Source organism: Aquarana catesbeiana, linkage group LG01 (genome assembly GCF_042186555.1).
Source record: "Aquarana catesbeiana isolate 2022-GZ linkage group LG01, ASM4218655v1, whole genome shotgun sequence".
In the NCBI taxonomy this organism is placed as follows: domain Eukaryota; kingdom Metazoa; phylum Chordata; class Amphibia; order Anura; family Ranidae; genus Aquarana; species Aquarana catesbeiana.
This window is the reverse complement of record NC_133324.1, coordinates 449,162,594-449,178,777: the sequence shown is the minus strand read 5'-3', so window position 1 is coordinate 449,178,777 and position 16,184 is coordinate 449,162,594. Positions and strand designations below refer to the sequence as shown.

Below are 16,184 nucleotides of genomic sequence, written 5' to 3'. Positions count from 1 at the left end.
ATTATTTAGCACATGGAAGATTTAGAAGAGGCAGAGAACTTGTATGAAACAAGTTAAAGAATATATCTGAGAATAGTCCTGCCTGGAGTTCAGCTTTAACAATAAAATAGGAAAAGCCATGATCCTATCATCCTTATCATAGTATTGTAATAGACCAATACAAGGCAATTATTGACTGATAAAGGTTACAGGTCGGCGGCATTTGAAGGGAATCTGTCTCAAAGCATAGCATCTCCCACAATAAATTTCAAACATAAGCTGCCATTCTCGAAGTCACAATATACAGTATAATTACACATTGTCAACTTCATTGTGACTGAAGTTATTGTCATGAAACTAGAACCCATCAACAAAGTCCTTTTGTAAAGATATTTTATGTGACAGATTCTCTTCAAGACAAATTTTTTTTTCTTTTTTACATTAATACTTTACATTAATACTTTTCATAAAAAAAATATAGGGTTCCATGAGGGTGGTGGTAATTTGCACTTATGTTAGAGCATTTTCAGTTTTTATATGTCATTTTCACTATGTCATACAAGTAATTGCTTTACATTAAGCAACTTTTTCTATTTTTAAGCCCTTCAAAGTAATAATTCCAAAAAAAATTCTTCCTGTCACTTTTACTATAGTTTGGGGACTCTTGCTGTGGGATCTCAGCAGAGTTCTGCAACTAGAGTGAGTCTCCATATTAGTCAAATTAGTGTATTTAAAGTGATCATATGTTTTAAGTCTTAGGCAGTCCATAGATGAATCTTTCTTTTTCTTTTTCGTATAAACCAGGAGGTTGGAAAAAAAAAAAAAAATTCCCCATCCACACGCTTAATATGTAATATGGATGAGGAATACTCCCCGCTGAGCCTTTGTATTCTGACGGCAGGGAGACTCCCCCGCCATCAGAATAGACTGATCAGTGCTGCTGGCTATACCCCGTGGTGCTAATCAAGCAGTGAAAATCCAAAAGGGCATTTGTACAGAAGTTGTTGGTATATCTATACAACCTCCCTTCCCATAAACGGTTTGAAACTCGATCCAATTTCGATCCATGTATGTCAGTGTTTACCTTTTTTAAAGTAAATTTTGATAAGACTTTTACATTTTTACAAGCTAGATGTTATGAGTTTTTGTTTTATTAAATGTAGAGATTTGTATATGAGCTACAAGAGACAGTTCGAATCTGGGCCAGTTCAGCAGGAACCAGCCAAGATTTGAACAATGTATGTGCAGGCTGATTGTACCCAAGTTAATCGATCGACTTGGATACAACCAGCCTGTTGGATTTCTCATGCAATTATTGCCAGCAGCTATAGCTGCCAGCAAGAATTACTGTGTGTTCTCCCAGCCAGGACGCCCCCCCTCCCCCCCAAAGCAGGGGAACACAAAAGCTCCATGGGAGGGATTCCCCCATCAACTGACTATGTTGATGGGGGAATCAAGCGATTTTCTTTCCTGCAACCACAGAATTGCACCATCTATGGCCAGTTTTATTTCTGCACTCCTGTGACCTGTTTTGCCGACACCCGACAAGATTTTCTAAAACACAAATGCATATGAAATTATACTAGGCTGACCTATTTAATTTAAAGAGACCATATATTCCTTTAAAAAGAAACCTGCACTAACAGAAATATTGAGGCTACCACTGCTGACTTCCAGCAAATTATAATTGTTGCGCAGTTGTCTTTGGTTTTATTACCATGAGCCACTGACCTGGAACAAGCATGCAGATTAGAAAGTCAGAGTGAAGTTAGGACCCCTGGTCTGCATGGTTATTCCAGGTCAGTCACCCAAGAGCTATTGGAAGTTGTTGCATCAGCATGGGGACCAGGCAAATAACACTCTCATGAGGAAAGGTCCGCAATGGGAGTATCCATATTCTGTCAGAACAAGTTTCATTTTAGAATGGAGAGAGCTGAAAACTCTAGTAGTGACGTGTCCAATAGAAAAATTAAGGTAAGTGGTTCCAAGTAGAAGTCCAAACCAGTTTCAATAGGTCTGTTTTTCTTCTGTGTTTCAGGTTCCCTTTGCAGTGTATCTAATGGACCTTGTCAGAAGTAAGCTCAGTGAGAAAAAGAGGCTTGTAGAAGAATATGCTTTGATGAAGGGGAGAGACTCCAAGTGAATGACATCTGCCCTCAAGACGTATGCAGTATTCACTCTGCACCTGTAAAGGTTTTAAGTTATTTTTTAAATAGTCGTGTAAATGAAATATGAACAGTATATACATATTTATTTTTTACATGATATATAACATACTTGTATTTCTTTTTTGTATCTGTGATGCATCAATAAACCATACATTCATGTGTATTCTTTGTTTTTAAGTGTATTCTTTAAAGCGGTTGTATACTCTGCTTGGACATTTTTACCTACAGGTAAGCCTATAATAAGACTTACCTGCAGGTAAAATGAATATCTCCTAAACCTGTACGGTTTAGGAGATATGTACCCTGCATGCAGCCGCTGACGTCAGCGGCTCATGCGCAGTGAAGGTCCGGCATATCGTGACGGAACAGAGGACTCCCGCACACATGTGCGGGAGTGACATAATCATGGCGCCAGCCGCTCACAGCGCCGGAGTCAGCGACACCGGAAGAAGCGGCGAGGCAACATGTCAGCCGCCTCAGCGCTGACTGGGTCGGGCTGCGGGAGCTTCTTTCTAAGGTATATATTTCATAATGTGTTAGTATGCGATGCATACTACCTCTTTAAAAAGAAAAAAAGTGTATGGAAAACAAAGTGACCAAATATTCCCCTCTAGTTAAAGGTGCTGTGTAGAAAAAAAAAAGTCCAAACAGGAGTTTGCAAAGGTTTAACCACTTAAAGAGCAGGCCTTTTTCTGACACTTCTCATATACATGTAAAAATCTGTATTTTTTTGCTAGAAAATTACTTAAAACACCCAAATATTATATTTTTCTTTTTAAAAGAGAGGCCCTAGAGAATAAAATGGTCGTCATTCCAATTTTTTATATCACAAGATATTTGCACAGAGGTTTTCCAAACAATTTTTGTTTTTGGGAAAAAATACTATTTTTAATACATTTTAATGCACAAAAACAAAAAAATATAATACCCAATTTAATAAATATATACCAAAGATGTCACGTTTAAAATTGTGCACGCCGATGGAACGGCGACAGACTATGTACATTATATTATCCATAGGCGATGCTTTAAAAGCCTTTATGGATTACCACTTTAGATTTACAGGTCTGGTACTAGAATTATTGCTCTCTAGCTGACATTCATTGTGATACCCCACGTGTGGTGCTGTTTACGTACCAACGTGTGCATTCGCGAGCATGGGGCGAACTGGGGAGCTTAAAAAAAAATTAAATTTTATTTTTTACACTGTACCTTAGCAATAAAAGTGATTACATTTTTTTTTTTAATCTCAACGAATGTTAACATCCCTTGTGATGGCAATAGGCAGTGGCAGGTCATCTTTACAGAGACATCTGAGGTCTATTAGACCCCAGATCTCTCTTCTACTCTTAAAAGCTTCGGATCATACCAAGATCGGTATGATGCAATGCTTTTTTCAAACCAGTCATGGTTTGTTTACATCCTGCGAAACCAGAAGTGACTACTCGTCGCATCTGGTTTCTTAGACCGGTTTCCTTAGAGATAATTGTGGCTGTTCCAAGAGCGCAGTAGGCAAGTGGGGTGGTGTGCATGTCAGAGCGGATCCACAAGGATGCAGGGGGCATGCAGTGGTGGGCGGATCTCAAGTATTTGCAGGGAGGGTAGGGGGCCCACTGTCAGGCAGGCTCTGGTCAGGAATGGTGGTGTGTGGCTGGCTGCGTGGGGTGGTGTCAGGCCAGGGGGTACTAGCAGAGGGCCCGTGAAGGAGGAGGAGAAGGTCAGGTTGGAGGAGCTTCTCTGCTCTTTGCTGCCTCCAGAGATCCTGGTGGAGATCTTCTGCCTGCCTGGGACACAGCTACAACTCCTGCCACCAGATCCTCTCCACTGACACCATCTGGAGGAGCTGCTGCAGGACTGGTTAGATTGGTCATTCCCAAGGTGCGTGTGATGAGGGTGGGGGTATCTGGGAGGTTGTGAACAGAGTGGGGTTATCAGGTATCGGGTCCGGCACCAGCATAAAGGTGGCTTAGGTAGCCAGGATAGAGGGGGCAGTGAAATCCAAGTCCCCAGACACTTGCTGGGGATTTGGATTTCATTGCCCCCCCTTAGGCACCCCCAAGCACTGTTACCCCCAGAAGGCCGATCCTCACCTGTATTAGTAGTGATCAGTGTGAAGGCATGCCCAGTGTGCTCATCTGGGGTCCCCAGCCAGGTGTGCTAGGTGTTTCTGGCAGTCATGTTAACCATGTGTCGTAGATCCTGAATGTGCCAGGAGACTAGCAGTCATTGATTTGCAGCTACTCCATCAGCTTCACCTCCCAGCTCTGCCCCCAGACTCTGGCTCCCGCTTCTTGCCTCCAGACTGCTCCTGCCCGGTAAGGTAAGAGAGTCGCTTCCTGCCCGGAAGCTGCCATATACCCCTCTCATGTCATAATGCCCTCCAGTCACAATAGCGGGTGTGGCAAGAGCATGGTGGTGACGGGGGGGGGGGAGGTCAAAATGCACCTTTTGTCTGTGCAGACAAAAATCCTTGCACCAGCCCCAGTTACCTAGGATGCTCCACATACAAATTGATTGCCCCGTCCTTCATGCTGGGACTCTATTTTGATTTTTGTATAGCTTCTGCGCAGTACTTACAAGCAGGGCTGAGGGCTCTAGAGAGGAGAACTAAGGCAGGGTGCTGATATGTTTTCAGAAATGTATGTACAGCACCCTGCTGCAACCTCTCACCAGTCATGATCTGTCTGCACTGCATAGAGAAGTACAGATAATTCATTTTTTATTGTGATCTGATCCTCCTCTAAGTCACAACAATAGACAAATACAGTGTGCTTAAGGTTCTTTCACACTTGTGTGACTTGTCCTGCGACTTGGGACTGCAAAGTCGCACGACAAGTCATACCCCATGATTTCTAATGAATACCATTCATATCTGTGCGACTTCAAAGTAGTCCCTGTACTACTTTGGTCCGACTTTAATGCGAGTTGAGGTCCATAGACCTCACGTTTACACAGGCATTCCCCGAAATCACGTCAAGTCTCTGCAGTGTGAAAGGGAACTTAAAGTAGAAGTCCACCTAACACTAAAATCCCTATATCTACAGACATCCATGATCTAACACTAACCTATCTAGCCCTGTAAAGAAGAAATCATAATACATACCTTTTTTGAAGCCGATCTGGTCTCCAGCGGCAGAAGCTCTGCAGAGGACACGGTCGACAATGGCTATGAAATTAATGGGGAGTGACGTTAACCATAGAGTTACCATGGGGGTTCAGTTGTCGGTTGCCTCCTCTGCACCCTCCTCCACAGTGAAGCCGCAGCTGACAGCTCAGCGTGGGACCGGATCGGCTTCAAAAAAGGTATGTATAGTGATTTCTTCTTTACAGGGCTAGATAGATTAGTGTTAGATCGTGGATGTCTGTAGATGTAGGGATTTTAGTGTTAGGCTGGACTTCTACTTTAAGCTGATAACACTGATCCTGAACTACTGAAGTGCTTGCTTGAAGTCATTGCTGTCAAATGAGGTTCAACCCGCTATTAACGCCAAGGGTTTAGGTATTTTTTTTCCCAGTGCTGTGAATGTTTAATGGGTGTGTTCAATAAGGAAATGCAAATTAGAATTGAGGGAAAGATCTGTAATCAGGGGAAGCTCTGCTGATTTAATCATGCAATCATGTGCAAGCAAAAATGCTGGGTTTTTTTTTCCCTTGCATGTCCCCCTCAGATCTACAGCAACTGCACTTTCAAGTGAATTTGCAGTGCACTTGTAGTGCAAAGTGGACTTGCCTTTAGTAAATAAACCCCATAGTGTTTGTCTATTGTTGTGACATAAATGAGGACGAGACCACGTTTTAAAAAGCTGCAGGTAAATCATTACAGTCTGTAGCAAGGGTCAACATCCTTTTCCACATTAAACGTCAATTTACAAGTATTAGACAACCAGCATGCCAGTAATCAATAGAGTGCTGTAGATTTATAGTTTATTTTCCATTTTTTTCACTTATAGTTGTATTACTAACAGCAACTTAAAATAATAACTAACAGGTGTACACACAAAACATGTTCATATTCACGTCATAGTGGTTCTATGCCTGACCTGCAGCATGTTAATTTCAGCTGCACACAAGCTTCTAAGTTATCTTTTGTATGATGGGTAACCCTGTTTTCAGGCGTGAACAAATCTGTTTGCACATATACGTGGATCTAAATGCAAAGATTAATGCAAAGGCTACCTTTTTTAGACATAGGAAATGGTCTGGTAAACTCATTATACTACTGCAGACTAGAAAAATATTTCATAAACTTTTCTTCAGGTATACAGTATTTTAACCACTTCAGCCCCGGAAGAATTTACCCCCTTCCTGACCAAAGCACTCTTTTGCGAATACGGCACTGCATCGCTTTAACTGACAATTGCGCTGTCGTGCGACATTGCACCCAAACAAAATGACGTCCTTTTATTTCCTCACAAATGGAGCTTTCTTTTGGTGGTATTTGATCACCTCTGCAATTTTTATTTCGTGCGCTATAAAGAAAAAAAAAAGCAATATTTTTTGCTATAATAAATATCCCCAAAAAATATATAAAAAAACTAATTTATTTTTCAGTTTAGGCCGATATGTATTCTTCTACATATTTTTGGTAAAAAAACACAAGCGTATATTGATTGGTTTGCGCAAAAGTACATCTACAAAATAGGGGATAAATTTATGGCTTTTTTATTATTATTTTTTTTTATTAGTAATGGCAGCGATCTGCGATTTTTATTGTGATTGCGGCGGACACCTCGGACACTTTTGACACTGCTTTGGGGCCAGTGACATTTATACAGCGACCAGTGCTGTAAAAATGAACTGATTACTGTGTAAATGACACTGGCAGGGAGGGGGTTGAACACTAGGGGGCGATCAAGGGGTTACGTGTGTCCTAGGGAGTAATTCTAACTGGGGGGGTGGGCTCACTACAACATGACAGAGATCACTGCTCCCGATGACAGGGAGCAGTAGATCTCTGTCATGTTGCTAGGCAGAACAGGGAAATGCCTTGTTTACAAAGGCATCTCCCCGTTCTGCTGCTCCGTGACGCGATCGCGGGCCCCCGGCGGACATCGAGTCTGCGGGACCCACAGGCACACTCACGGAGTACGCAGCGGGCGCACCCACAGTGCCATGTCTTAAAGGGGACGTACAGGTATGCCCATTTGCACAGCCATGCCATTGTGCCGGCGTACATCGTCATGCGCTGGTCGGCAAGTGGTTCATGAGAATTATCTAATATTTTTGTAGAAATGTCACTATAAATCTTCCAGGTACCACTAAAAATAGCTTGGCGTGCCTACCGTGGCATGCGTGACTTACGTTGCTGAACCTTGCTCTATAGAGTTTAGCCAATAGTATGTGAGCTCTGTAAGATCAGATTTCATAGAGCGTTTTAATAATAAATTTGTCTGTCCTTCAACACGGACAAATTGCACTATAATGTGTAGAAAATCAGGCCAATCCTTGACATTGTTATACTTTGCCTATATTAAACTGTCATTAAAGTTTTGCTAAACCCAGAACCTGCATTCACTATATCTGTTCTTCCACAGTACACAGAACATGGAAATGCAATTATTTTAGTAAATATAAACTGCTAAATACCTTTTCTCATCAGCAGTATATAGCAGTCTTGTGACTTCTATCAGTGTCTGATTAAAGCTTGTAGGAGGAGTTTTTATTCTCCTACGATTGTCCTATGAGAATGCAGGACCCTTGACCCTCTATCTGGACAGTGCTGATTGGCCCTGTGCTGATCACATGCACTCCCCCAAGAAAGAGAAAAAAACTCTCTAGCAATACACAACAAACTCAGAATGAGCAAAGTGCCCCAAGGCTCTGTTCTATCAGCAGATAGATTGGGGACAGTAAAAGAAGGAGGATCACAGAAGACAGGATCAAACAGCCTTTTTACGCAATGTAGAGGATTAACCCCTTAGGTTCCACAGTAAGTATAACAAGCATGCTTTACTGCATATACAGACTGATTTTACTGTTGTGGGTTCAGTAACACTTTAAGTACTATTTCCATACCTGTCCCTGGGGATTCTTCCAGTGATTCCTGTTTATAGTAAAAGTGCCATTTCCTGCTCAGAAACTGCACCTTCTCTGACACTAATTCCTCTGAATGCTGGCACATTGGTGAGAGTAAGACAAATAGTAAAAACACAAATGGCTAGGCCAAGAAACTGGATGAAAACATTGTCCATTATCATCCACATCTAGCAATCTTTATTCAAGCATGTATTAAATCATGTAGTAGAAAGAAGGTACTGGATTTCACTTGTTCTTACGCTGTGAAACATGTTCAGAATATCTATGGTGTTACAAAGCAAGTGCCTGAATACAAAAACGTGTAGATGTGTCAATGGAGTTATTTGGTCATGGCTGCCTCTTTGGCACCACAGTGATTACCTGTTAAGGGTGTCGGTGGTTTGATTAAAAGCATAATTCTGTTAAAGTGCAAATGGTCTCCATGAAATAAGATTTCAGAATACCTCAGAAAGAGATGTGCACATTTGTAAGACTAAAATTTTCATCAGTCCACAAAGATAATATACAAATATGCCGGTGTCTGCCTGCATGGGTATAAACACAAACATTTACAGAATGTCAATGCAAGGCCCAGCCAGTGCACATTCCAGAAGGTGCTTTATCACACCTGCTCATGTAACTTTTGTTTATTGTGACTATTGTGCTAAGTCTCTGAATGCATCTCTTGTACTTGGTAACAACTGTATTCATACAAAAGCCCTCGGAAAAAAAAAATCCTGCCAATTCCATGTTTGCTGCAGTCCAAGTGTATGCTGATGCTGCTGGAAAAATTTGGTTGATTTACTAAAACTGGAGAGTGTGAAATCTGGTGCAGCTGTGCATGGTAGCCAATGAGCTTCTAACTTTAATTTATTTAATTAAGCTTTGACAAAAACAAATACTGGAAGCTGGTTGGTTTCTATGCACAGCTGCACCAGATTTTGCACTCTCCAGCTTTGGTAAATAAACCCCAATGATTTCTAACAAAAAAGTTGAGAACATTACACGTCATTACACAATATCCTAACTGTGAAGCATAGTGGGGAGCTTATAATGAAAATTGGCTGTTTGCTGCCTCTGGAACTGATAATTTACAATTATTAAGGCAATACACTTCGCAATGTATAAAGCGATTCTAAGGCAGGGTTTCTCAACTAGGGTTTCTCCAGAGGTTGCTAGGGATTCCGTAAGCAATGAGCAATTTCTGCCTCTCAGATACCTTCCCACTGACATTGTTGATCTTTTAGTGATCTGTAAGGGGGTAATGACCACAAGTGTAAGGAGCATTCTTCTCACTGACCATTACACTTGTATTATGAGTTGTAGATATAGTCATTTTTAGCAGGAATTCTCTGAGACCAGAAAGTTATTTCAAGGTTTTTTTTCTGTGTTGAAAGGGTTGAGAAAGACTGTTCTAAAGCAATGAATCAGGTTATCTATCTATTCACAGGTGTCAGCAGACTATTGCATTAGGGTGTGCACCTCAAAGCTCAAACACACGTGTGCATGTATTTATATGGTAGTGGACGGTGTCCGAACTGTAGATGATGTCATTAGGGCAGAGGTTGGTGTCAGATGGGCAGTGGACAGTGTCAGTATTTTCTTTTATTTTTATTTTTTACCTTTTTATTTATTTTTTTCAATATTACGTATTAGTTTTTTTTATTTTAGGAGCTTCAGTAGAGGACTTTGGTAAGCTATCAGGGGTCTAAGAATGAGATTCCCCTGTCCCTTTCTCTGCAGCCTCAGCTGCACTGGACAGTGAATTAATTGAATGCGCTCTGTGGTGAGCGGCTTCCTGTTCATTTACAAACTAAAGCACAGTTTACTTCAGGTATAAATGGACACAGTGAGTGATGGGTACCCTTCACTCACTGTGTTCATTCAGAAAAGAAAGGGGCCGGTAAATGACATATTTACTGGCTCTTCCCCCGCTCTCCATCCTGAAACATCCCCCGCTGCAGCCGGGGACATGGAGATCCCTGGCAAAAGAAGAAATCTGCACTACACGGGGTGATTAAGGTGTGCCCAGACACACCTATGTTTAAATATCAAAGTTGGGTCAAACAACATAACAGTTATACAAACATAAGAGCAAATGAACAACAGAATGACTGAAAGAGAAGAAATTATGTATTTTAACCACTTGCTTACTGGGCACCTAAACCCCCCTCCTGCCCAGACCAATTTTCAGCTTTTAGCGCTGTCACTCTTTGAATTACAATTGCGTGGTCATACAACACTGTACCCAAATGAAATTTTTATCATTTTTTTTTCCACAAATAGAGCTTTCTTTTGGTGGCATTTGATCACTTTCTGGGTTTTTTATTTTTTGTTAAAAAAAAAAATTAAGACCGCAATTTTTAAAAAAAAATACCGTTTTATATTTTGTTAATAAATTTTGCAAACAGGTAATTTTTCTCCTTCATTGATGTACGCTGATGAGGCTGCACTGATGGGCACCGATAGGCTGCATTGATGGGCACTGATAAGGCGACACTGGGCACTAATAGGCAGCACACTGATGAGATGGCACTGGTGGGCATGGATAGGTGGCATTGGTGAGCACTGAGAGGTGGCACTGAAGGGCGCTAATAGGTGGCACTGGTGGGTGGCAGTGATGGGCACTGGTAGGTGACACTGATAGGCAGCACTGCTAGGTGGCACTGATTTGCACCACTGGTGGGATTGATAGATGGCACTGATTGCTGGCACTTATGTACTGGTGGGCACTGATTCGTGGCACTGGCAGGCGGTACTGGTGAGCACATATGAGGCGGCTTCGCCTCTTCCTCTTCGGGACCGATGTCCCTTCAACAGAAGCCGGTGATCGGCTTTTTTTCTCCTCACGCTGTCAGCATAAAAAGAAAAAAAAAAACGATTACCGATCTTCTGTTTATATCACGTGATCGGCTGTCATTGGCTGACAGCTGATCACATGGTAAGGGGCCGGGATTGACCCCTTACTCCGATCTGTGATCACTTGGGTGATCACAGCGCGCGCCCTTCAGGGGGGCGTGGCGAGCGTGCAAAGGGGAGGACGTCTATTGACGGCCTCCCAGCAAAGCAGATCTGCGCTGTAGCTATAGCGTGGATCTGAAGGGGTTAAAATGGCCCACCCTAGAGTCCTAGTTTCACTTCTTTTAAAATGTTGCAAGCAAAACATCCCAAAAATATACATAAAATTATTATGTTGAATTCAAAAATGGGCCAAAACACTTCTAACCACTGCAGAGGTCTGATCATCTTAATGGAAACCATTTGGCTGAGGCCATTTCCATTTAACAAGGTTTAGGTGCATTTGTTAAGTTAAAATATGGCTGTGTTAAACAGAAAAAACCATCAGTACCTTGGATGTAAGCTGTACACTCTAGTCCTTCTCCAGCTCCATGACTATTCTGCTGATATAATCAGCAAGACCTTCCTGTCAATTGAACAGCTGAGTCTCACTCTCTATCTCAGAAGTGCTCATTAAAATGGTACATATAAAAACAGATGATGAGAAGGTAAGTATTGCAGTTTTAAAGTGTTACTAAACCCACAACAGTAAAATCAGTCTGTATATGCAGTAAAGCATGCTTGTTATACCCCCTGTGGAACTTAAGGGGTTCATCCTCTGCATTGTGCAAAAAGGCTGCTTGATCTTGTATGCACAGATCCTCCCCTCACTGCACTGTGCCCCTGGATAAGACAGAGCCTTTGGAGTCAGGCTGCGCATGCTCAGTTTAGTTTGTATTGCTAGAGAGGTTTTTTTTTTCTTCAGAGAGTGCATGTGATCAGCACAGGGCCAATCGGCACTATCCAGACAGAGCATCGGGAGCTCTGCAGCCTCACAGGACAGCTCAGTGCTGTATGAAAACTTCTCCTCCAAGCTTCACCAAATACTGATAGAAGTCACAAGACTGCTGTAAACTGCTGATGAGAAAAGTTATTTAGCAGTTTATATTTGCTAAAATAATTGCATTTCCATGTTCTGTGGGAGACCAGATATAGTGAATGCAGTGTCCTGGGTTTAGTAACACTTAAGTGTGGATACAGAAGGCACACATGTAAGAAGCCTCAGAGTCCTTTGATGTGTCCAGTGTAAAGCCTATGCAGCCACCACTATGAACAGGAAGATGGATTGCGCTGCAGATACGCCAGAAACACTGGTATCTGGATCAAATACCACCACTGAGTGATAATAGCAGGCCACTCTCACTCCTTTCAACTTGCATCCCAACTCCTCTGGGAAATGACTGTAAAACATTAGTCATTTTCTTTAATCGTACATCACGGAACACAGCCATAGTAATTACTATGTGGGTTATAGTCTACCTTCAGGTGCTGGACACTGGCACCTAAACAGGAAGTTGCCTTCATATGAAACCCCTCCCTCTACTGGGAGTATCCCAGTTTTTTCGCCAGTGTCTAAGGTATTGGTCACGAGTGAAGATGTGCTGTACTGAGCTCCTCTGGAACAATCCTTGCTGGGGCTAGCTATGCAGCTGGATCCATTCAAAGTGTCTTTCAGGCCAAATTGAATGGTACCCGGGCCTCATATCCGAAGAAACAAGGTTTTGCCTGTAATGCTTCTCTTTTTAGAGAGCTGGACCCCGAGATCCAGTACTTTTGGTATTAAGGCCATAAAGTTTTACTGGCGGGGTGCTTTTTACAGGTCCGGGATTGTGGGTTCCCGGAGGGTTTCCGGTTCCTTAAGGTTTGTTAAGGAAACCCACCCTGAAGGGTGAAGATTGGGTCTGTTGGTTTTACCATGGAAAACCCTGCGGCAGGAAAGGTAAGTGAAGTTTTTCTAAGGAATTTTTAAATTTTCTTATGAAATGTCTCCTTTACAGTAAATTTTGTCATGCCTAAATGTCACCACTGGGGGCTGTACAGAGCACGTACCTTCTCATGCTTTGCTCAGAGTCACGCTGTGTCACAGAAGCAGCAGACTTTTTTCCTCCGGCTAGCAGGCAGACCTCCGGTAAGTTTGGGGGGTTTTGCTTCCTCCAGACACCCCCCACCTGAACTGAACTCTTCCCCTCTTCAAGAGGCTGAGTATAAGGGAGAAGTAAAAACGATCGGCAATGCCGTTTTCTTTCACCGCCCCTACACGGCGGCGGCTTCCAGGTCTCCTCCACGCCATCCCTCCCTCACTCAGCCGTTCCCATCGGATCGGAGGCCCGTGCTTATGCGGGAAAACTTTTTTTTGAAAAAGAAAGGAGGAGGCGTGATGCGATAGTGGGGGCTGGGCTTAGGGCAGCATTGGCGTCCTCCAACGAGGGAGTGTGTTTAAAAAAGAAAAGAAAAACTCCATTTATGATGACTTGTCGGAGAGACATAAGAGCAAAGAAGAGCATGAAAGAGGTTTTGGTGATACAGGCATTTCCTATTTGACACATTTACTATTTGCATCAGGCTGAGCATCAATAGCAGAGGCAGTAGCTGGACTATTGCTCAAGCAGTGGATGTGATTTCTTCTGGTAGTACCTCTGCTTTGTGCATCAGGCTGTGGTCAGAAGGGGGGGTTGAAACACCCCCAAAAAAGAGCTAAAAGGGTCTCTCTCAAGCTCTGGAAAGCCTACTCATCTCTACAAATGGCATCCTCCCCTGAGAGGGGGTGGCTGGTCAGAGTGAGCATCAGGGCCATGAAATGTCTGCAACTGTTTTTAACACTGCAGCCCCTGTTTATTTTTTGATAATTAAAAAAAAAAAAAAACAGTTTAGCGACTTTAATCGCATCCCAGTGTGACCCTCAAACTGAGGAACTAGGGGCAGGAGAAGACTAATTCCCTCAGGGGACTGTGGTGAGGGTGATGACTCCTCTTCTGAGGTGTCAAATGCGGGAGAATCAGCTGTTCCAATCTTAAGATTGATGGTGCAATTTCTTGCTGAATGATCGCTCCACATCTATGTACCCTTAACTGAGTGTTTGGGTTCACTAAAGCCTCCTCAAGCTGTGCATGCCTTTTCCTGTCCATTCATTGCTGGAAAAGCTTTTTTGTATCTGAGAAGATCACACAGATAAGAATTTTTTTTCCCCTCCTAAAAAGTTTTCACACTTTATCCTATGGTGGAGGAAATTCACTAAGTAGTGTATACCAGCAATTAACGCTGCTATATCTTCTGTGGGTAAGTTTGACTTGTCCGGCAGACAATGCTCAAATGCTTAGGGATCCAACGGATAAAAAGGTGGAAATCCTATTGAAAAAAAAACACAATTTTTTCTCTGGCAGATTGAGTGTCTCAGCCTGCACTGACAGTATTTGCTTAATCATTAAGAGACCAGTTTAAACAGGTGTTCAAGGTTATACTACTCAGCAGGCCCAGGAGGCAGCTTTATGTTTGCAATAGTTGCTATGAAAGATTCTATCCTTCAGGCCTTGTGCCCTTCGCTAAGTGCCTTGTAAGAAGCTCCTGGCTAGTCTTCCTTTTTGCAGTGAAACAGCTATTTGAGGATGTTTTGGATAACACATCCAAAGAAATTCTAGTGGAAAGCACCCCTTTTGTCATTTAAGAAAAGGAGTAATGTATTTTCGTTTTAGCTCCTTCTCCTGTGCCTGAAGCATCAGCCTCCAGGCAGTCACGGCGGCATCCACCGCCAGGTTCAATCGATTAGGGGGAATTCTTCTGCAGTTCTCAAGGATCTGGCAGGAAGAGTGTCGAGACAAATGGAGGACTTCCTCAATAGCTCCAGGGTACAAACTGGAGTTCCAAGAGTTCCCATCTCCTCGTTTTCTCAGATCAAACATTTCTAAGGATCCAGAGAAAAAGAAAATAGTGATCATGGGGGTCCCCATGATAGAACAGAGGTTGGGGTTTGATCCAAATCTCTTTTTTTAACGGTGCCAAATCCGAATGGACATTCTGGATCTCAAAAATCTAAATTCAATTCCTGAATATAACCATTTTTTTTTCGTATGGAGTCAATCCAAATCAGTTATCTTCATCCTACAAGGAGAACTTCTGGCGTCAATCGACATCAAAAATGCATACCTCCATATACCTATTTCCTCGTTTACTAGTAATATCTACTTTTCAAGGTGGAAAATCTTCATTTTCAGTGTGTAGCTCTGCTTTCCGGTCCTCTCCGACCTAGTCGATCTGTTCTTGATAGACCAGTGGGCAGCCCGCTTAGACCAAAGTATGGTCACCACATTCACATCTACCTGGAATATCTATGTCGGATTATAGGCAAACCCAGAAAAGGGTATTCTTACCCCAGGCAAAGATCAGCGCCATAGAGGAACTGATTTAGGTGGTCGAAGCAAGATAAATTTCTTCTATTCAACTTTGCATGAGGTTGTTGGGAAAGATGGTGGCTTCATTCGAGGCCTTTCCTTATGCTCAGTTTAATTCGAGACTGCTGCAAAACGGTATCCTATCGGCTTGGAACAAAGGGTTCAAGCTCTACATTCCCAATGTGTCTGACTCCAAAGCCTACAGCCACATCACCCTGATAGTGCCCGATCTCATCTGATCTTGGAGGCTAAGCAGGGTCGGGCCTGGTTAGTACCCGGATGAGAGACCACCTGGAAATACCAGGTGCTGTAGAATGGGTGCGCTGGAGCCTCAGTTTATGGTTAATATCCAAAAATCTACTAAGGCGAAAATCCTTCCTTCGGTTACCTGGGAAGTGGTAACAACATATGCCAACCTTTTTTGTTTAGGTTGGGGAACAGTCCTGGAAGAGGTAACTGTCCAAGAGAAGTGGCCAAGATCATGAATGGCCTTGCCCATTAACATTTTAGAAATTCAGGCAGAGCTCTTGGTCCTGAGGGCCTGAACGTTCAGTTTACTGTATTGTCCTGCCAGGATTCAATCTGACAATGCCACAACAATGACCTATATTAATCACCAAGGGGGCACAAGAAGTTGTGCGGCCCAGATGATAAAGGTAAATCTTATCCTATCTTGGGCAGAAAACAATGTACTTTGCCTATCGGCAGTCTTCATTCTAGGAATAGAAAATTGGCAGGCGGACTACTTGAGTCGCCAGCAGTTGTTCCCGGGAGAATGGTTCCTTTCCCCCCGATATCT

At 42.7% G+C, this 16,184-nt stretch overlaps 1 protein-coding gene and 1 pseudogene across 2 annotated transcripts in view; both read left to right on the top strand.

Annotated features, from left to right (window-relative positions):
* Positions 1-2,310, top strand: part of CNTLN (centlein) — a 584,642-nt gene extending 582,332 nt beyond the window's left edge. For both annotated transcript variants that reach the window (XM_073636639.1, XM_073636630.1), the window contains one exon: positions 2,018-2,310. In XM_073636639.1, coding sequence (XP_073492740.1) covers positions 2,018-2,122 — 105 coding nt within the window. In that variant the 3' untranslated portion in view covers positions 2,123-2,310. The remainder of the gene's footprint in view (positions 1-2,017) is intronic.
* Positions 2,311-15,582: 13,272 nt separating this feature from the next.
* Positions 15,583-15,701, top strand: LOC141125163 (5S ribosomal RNA; annotated as a pseudogene).
* Positions 15,702-16,184: the final 483 nt, after the last annotated feature.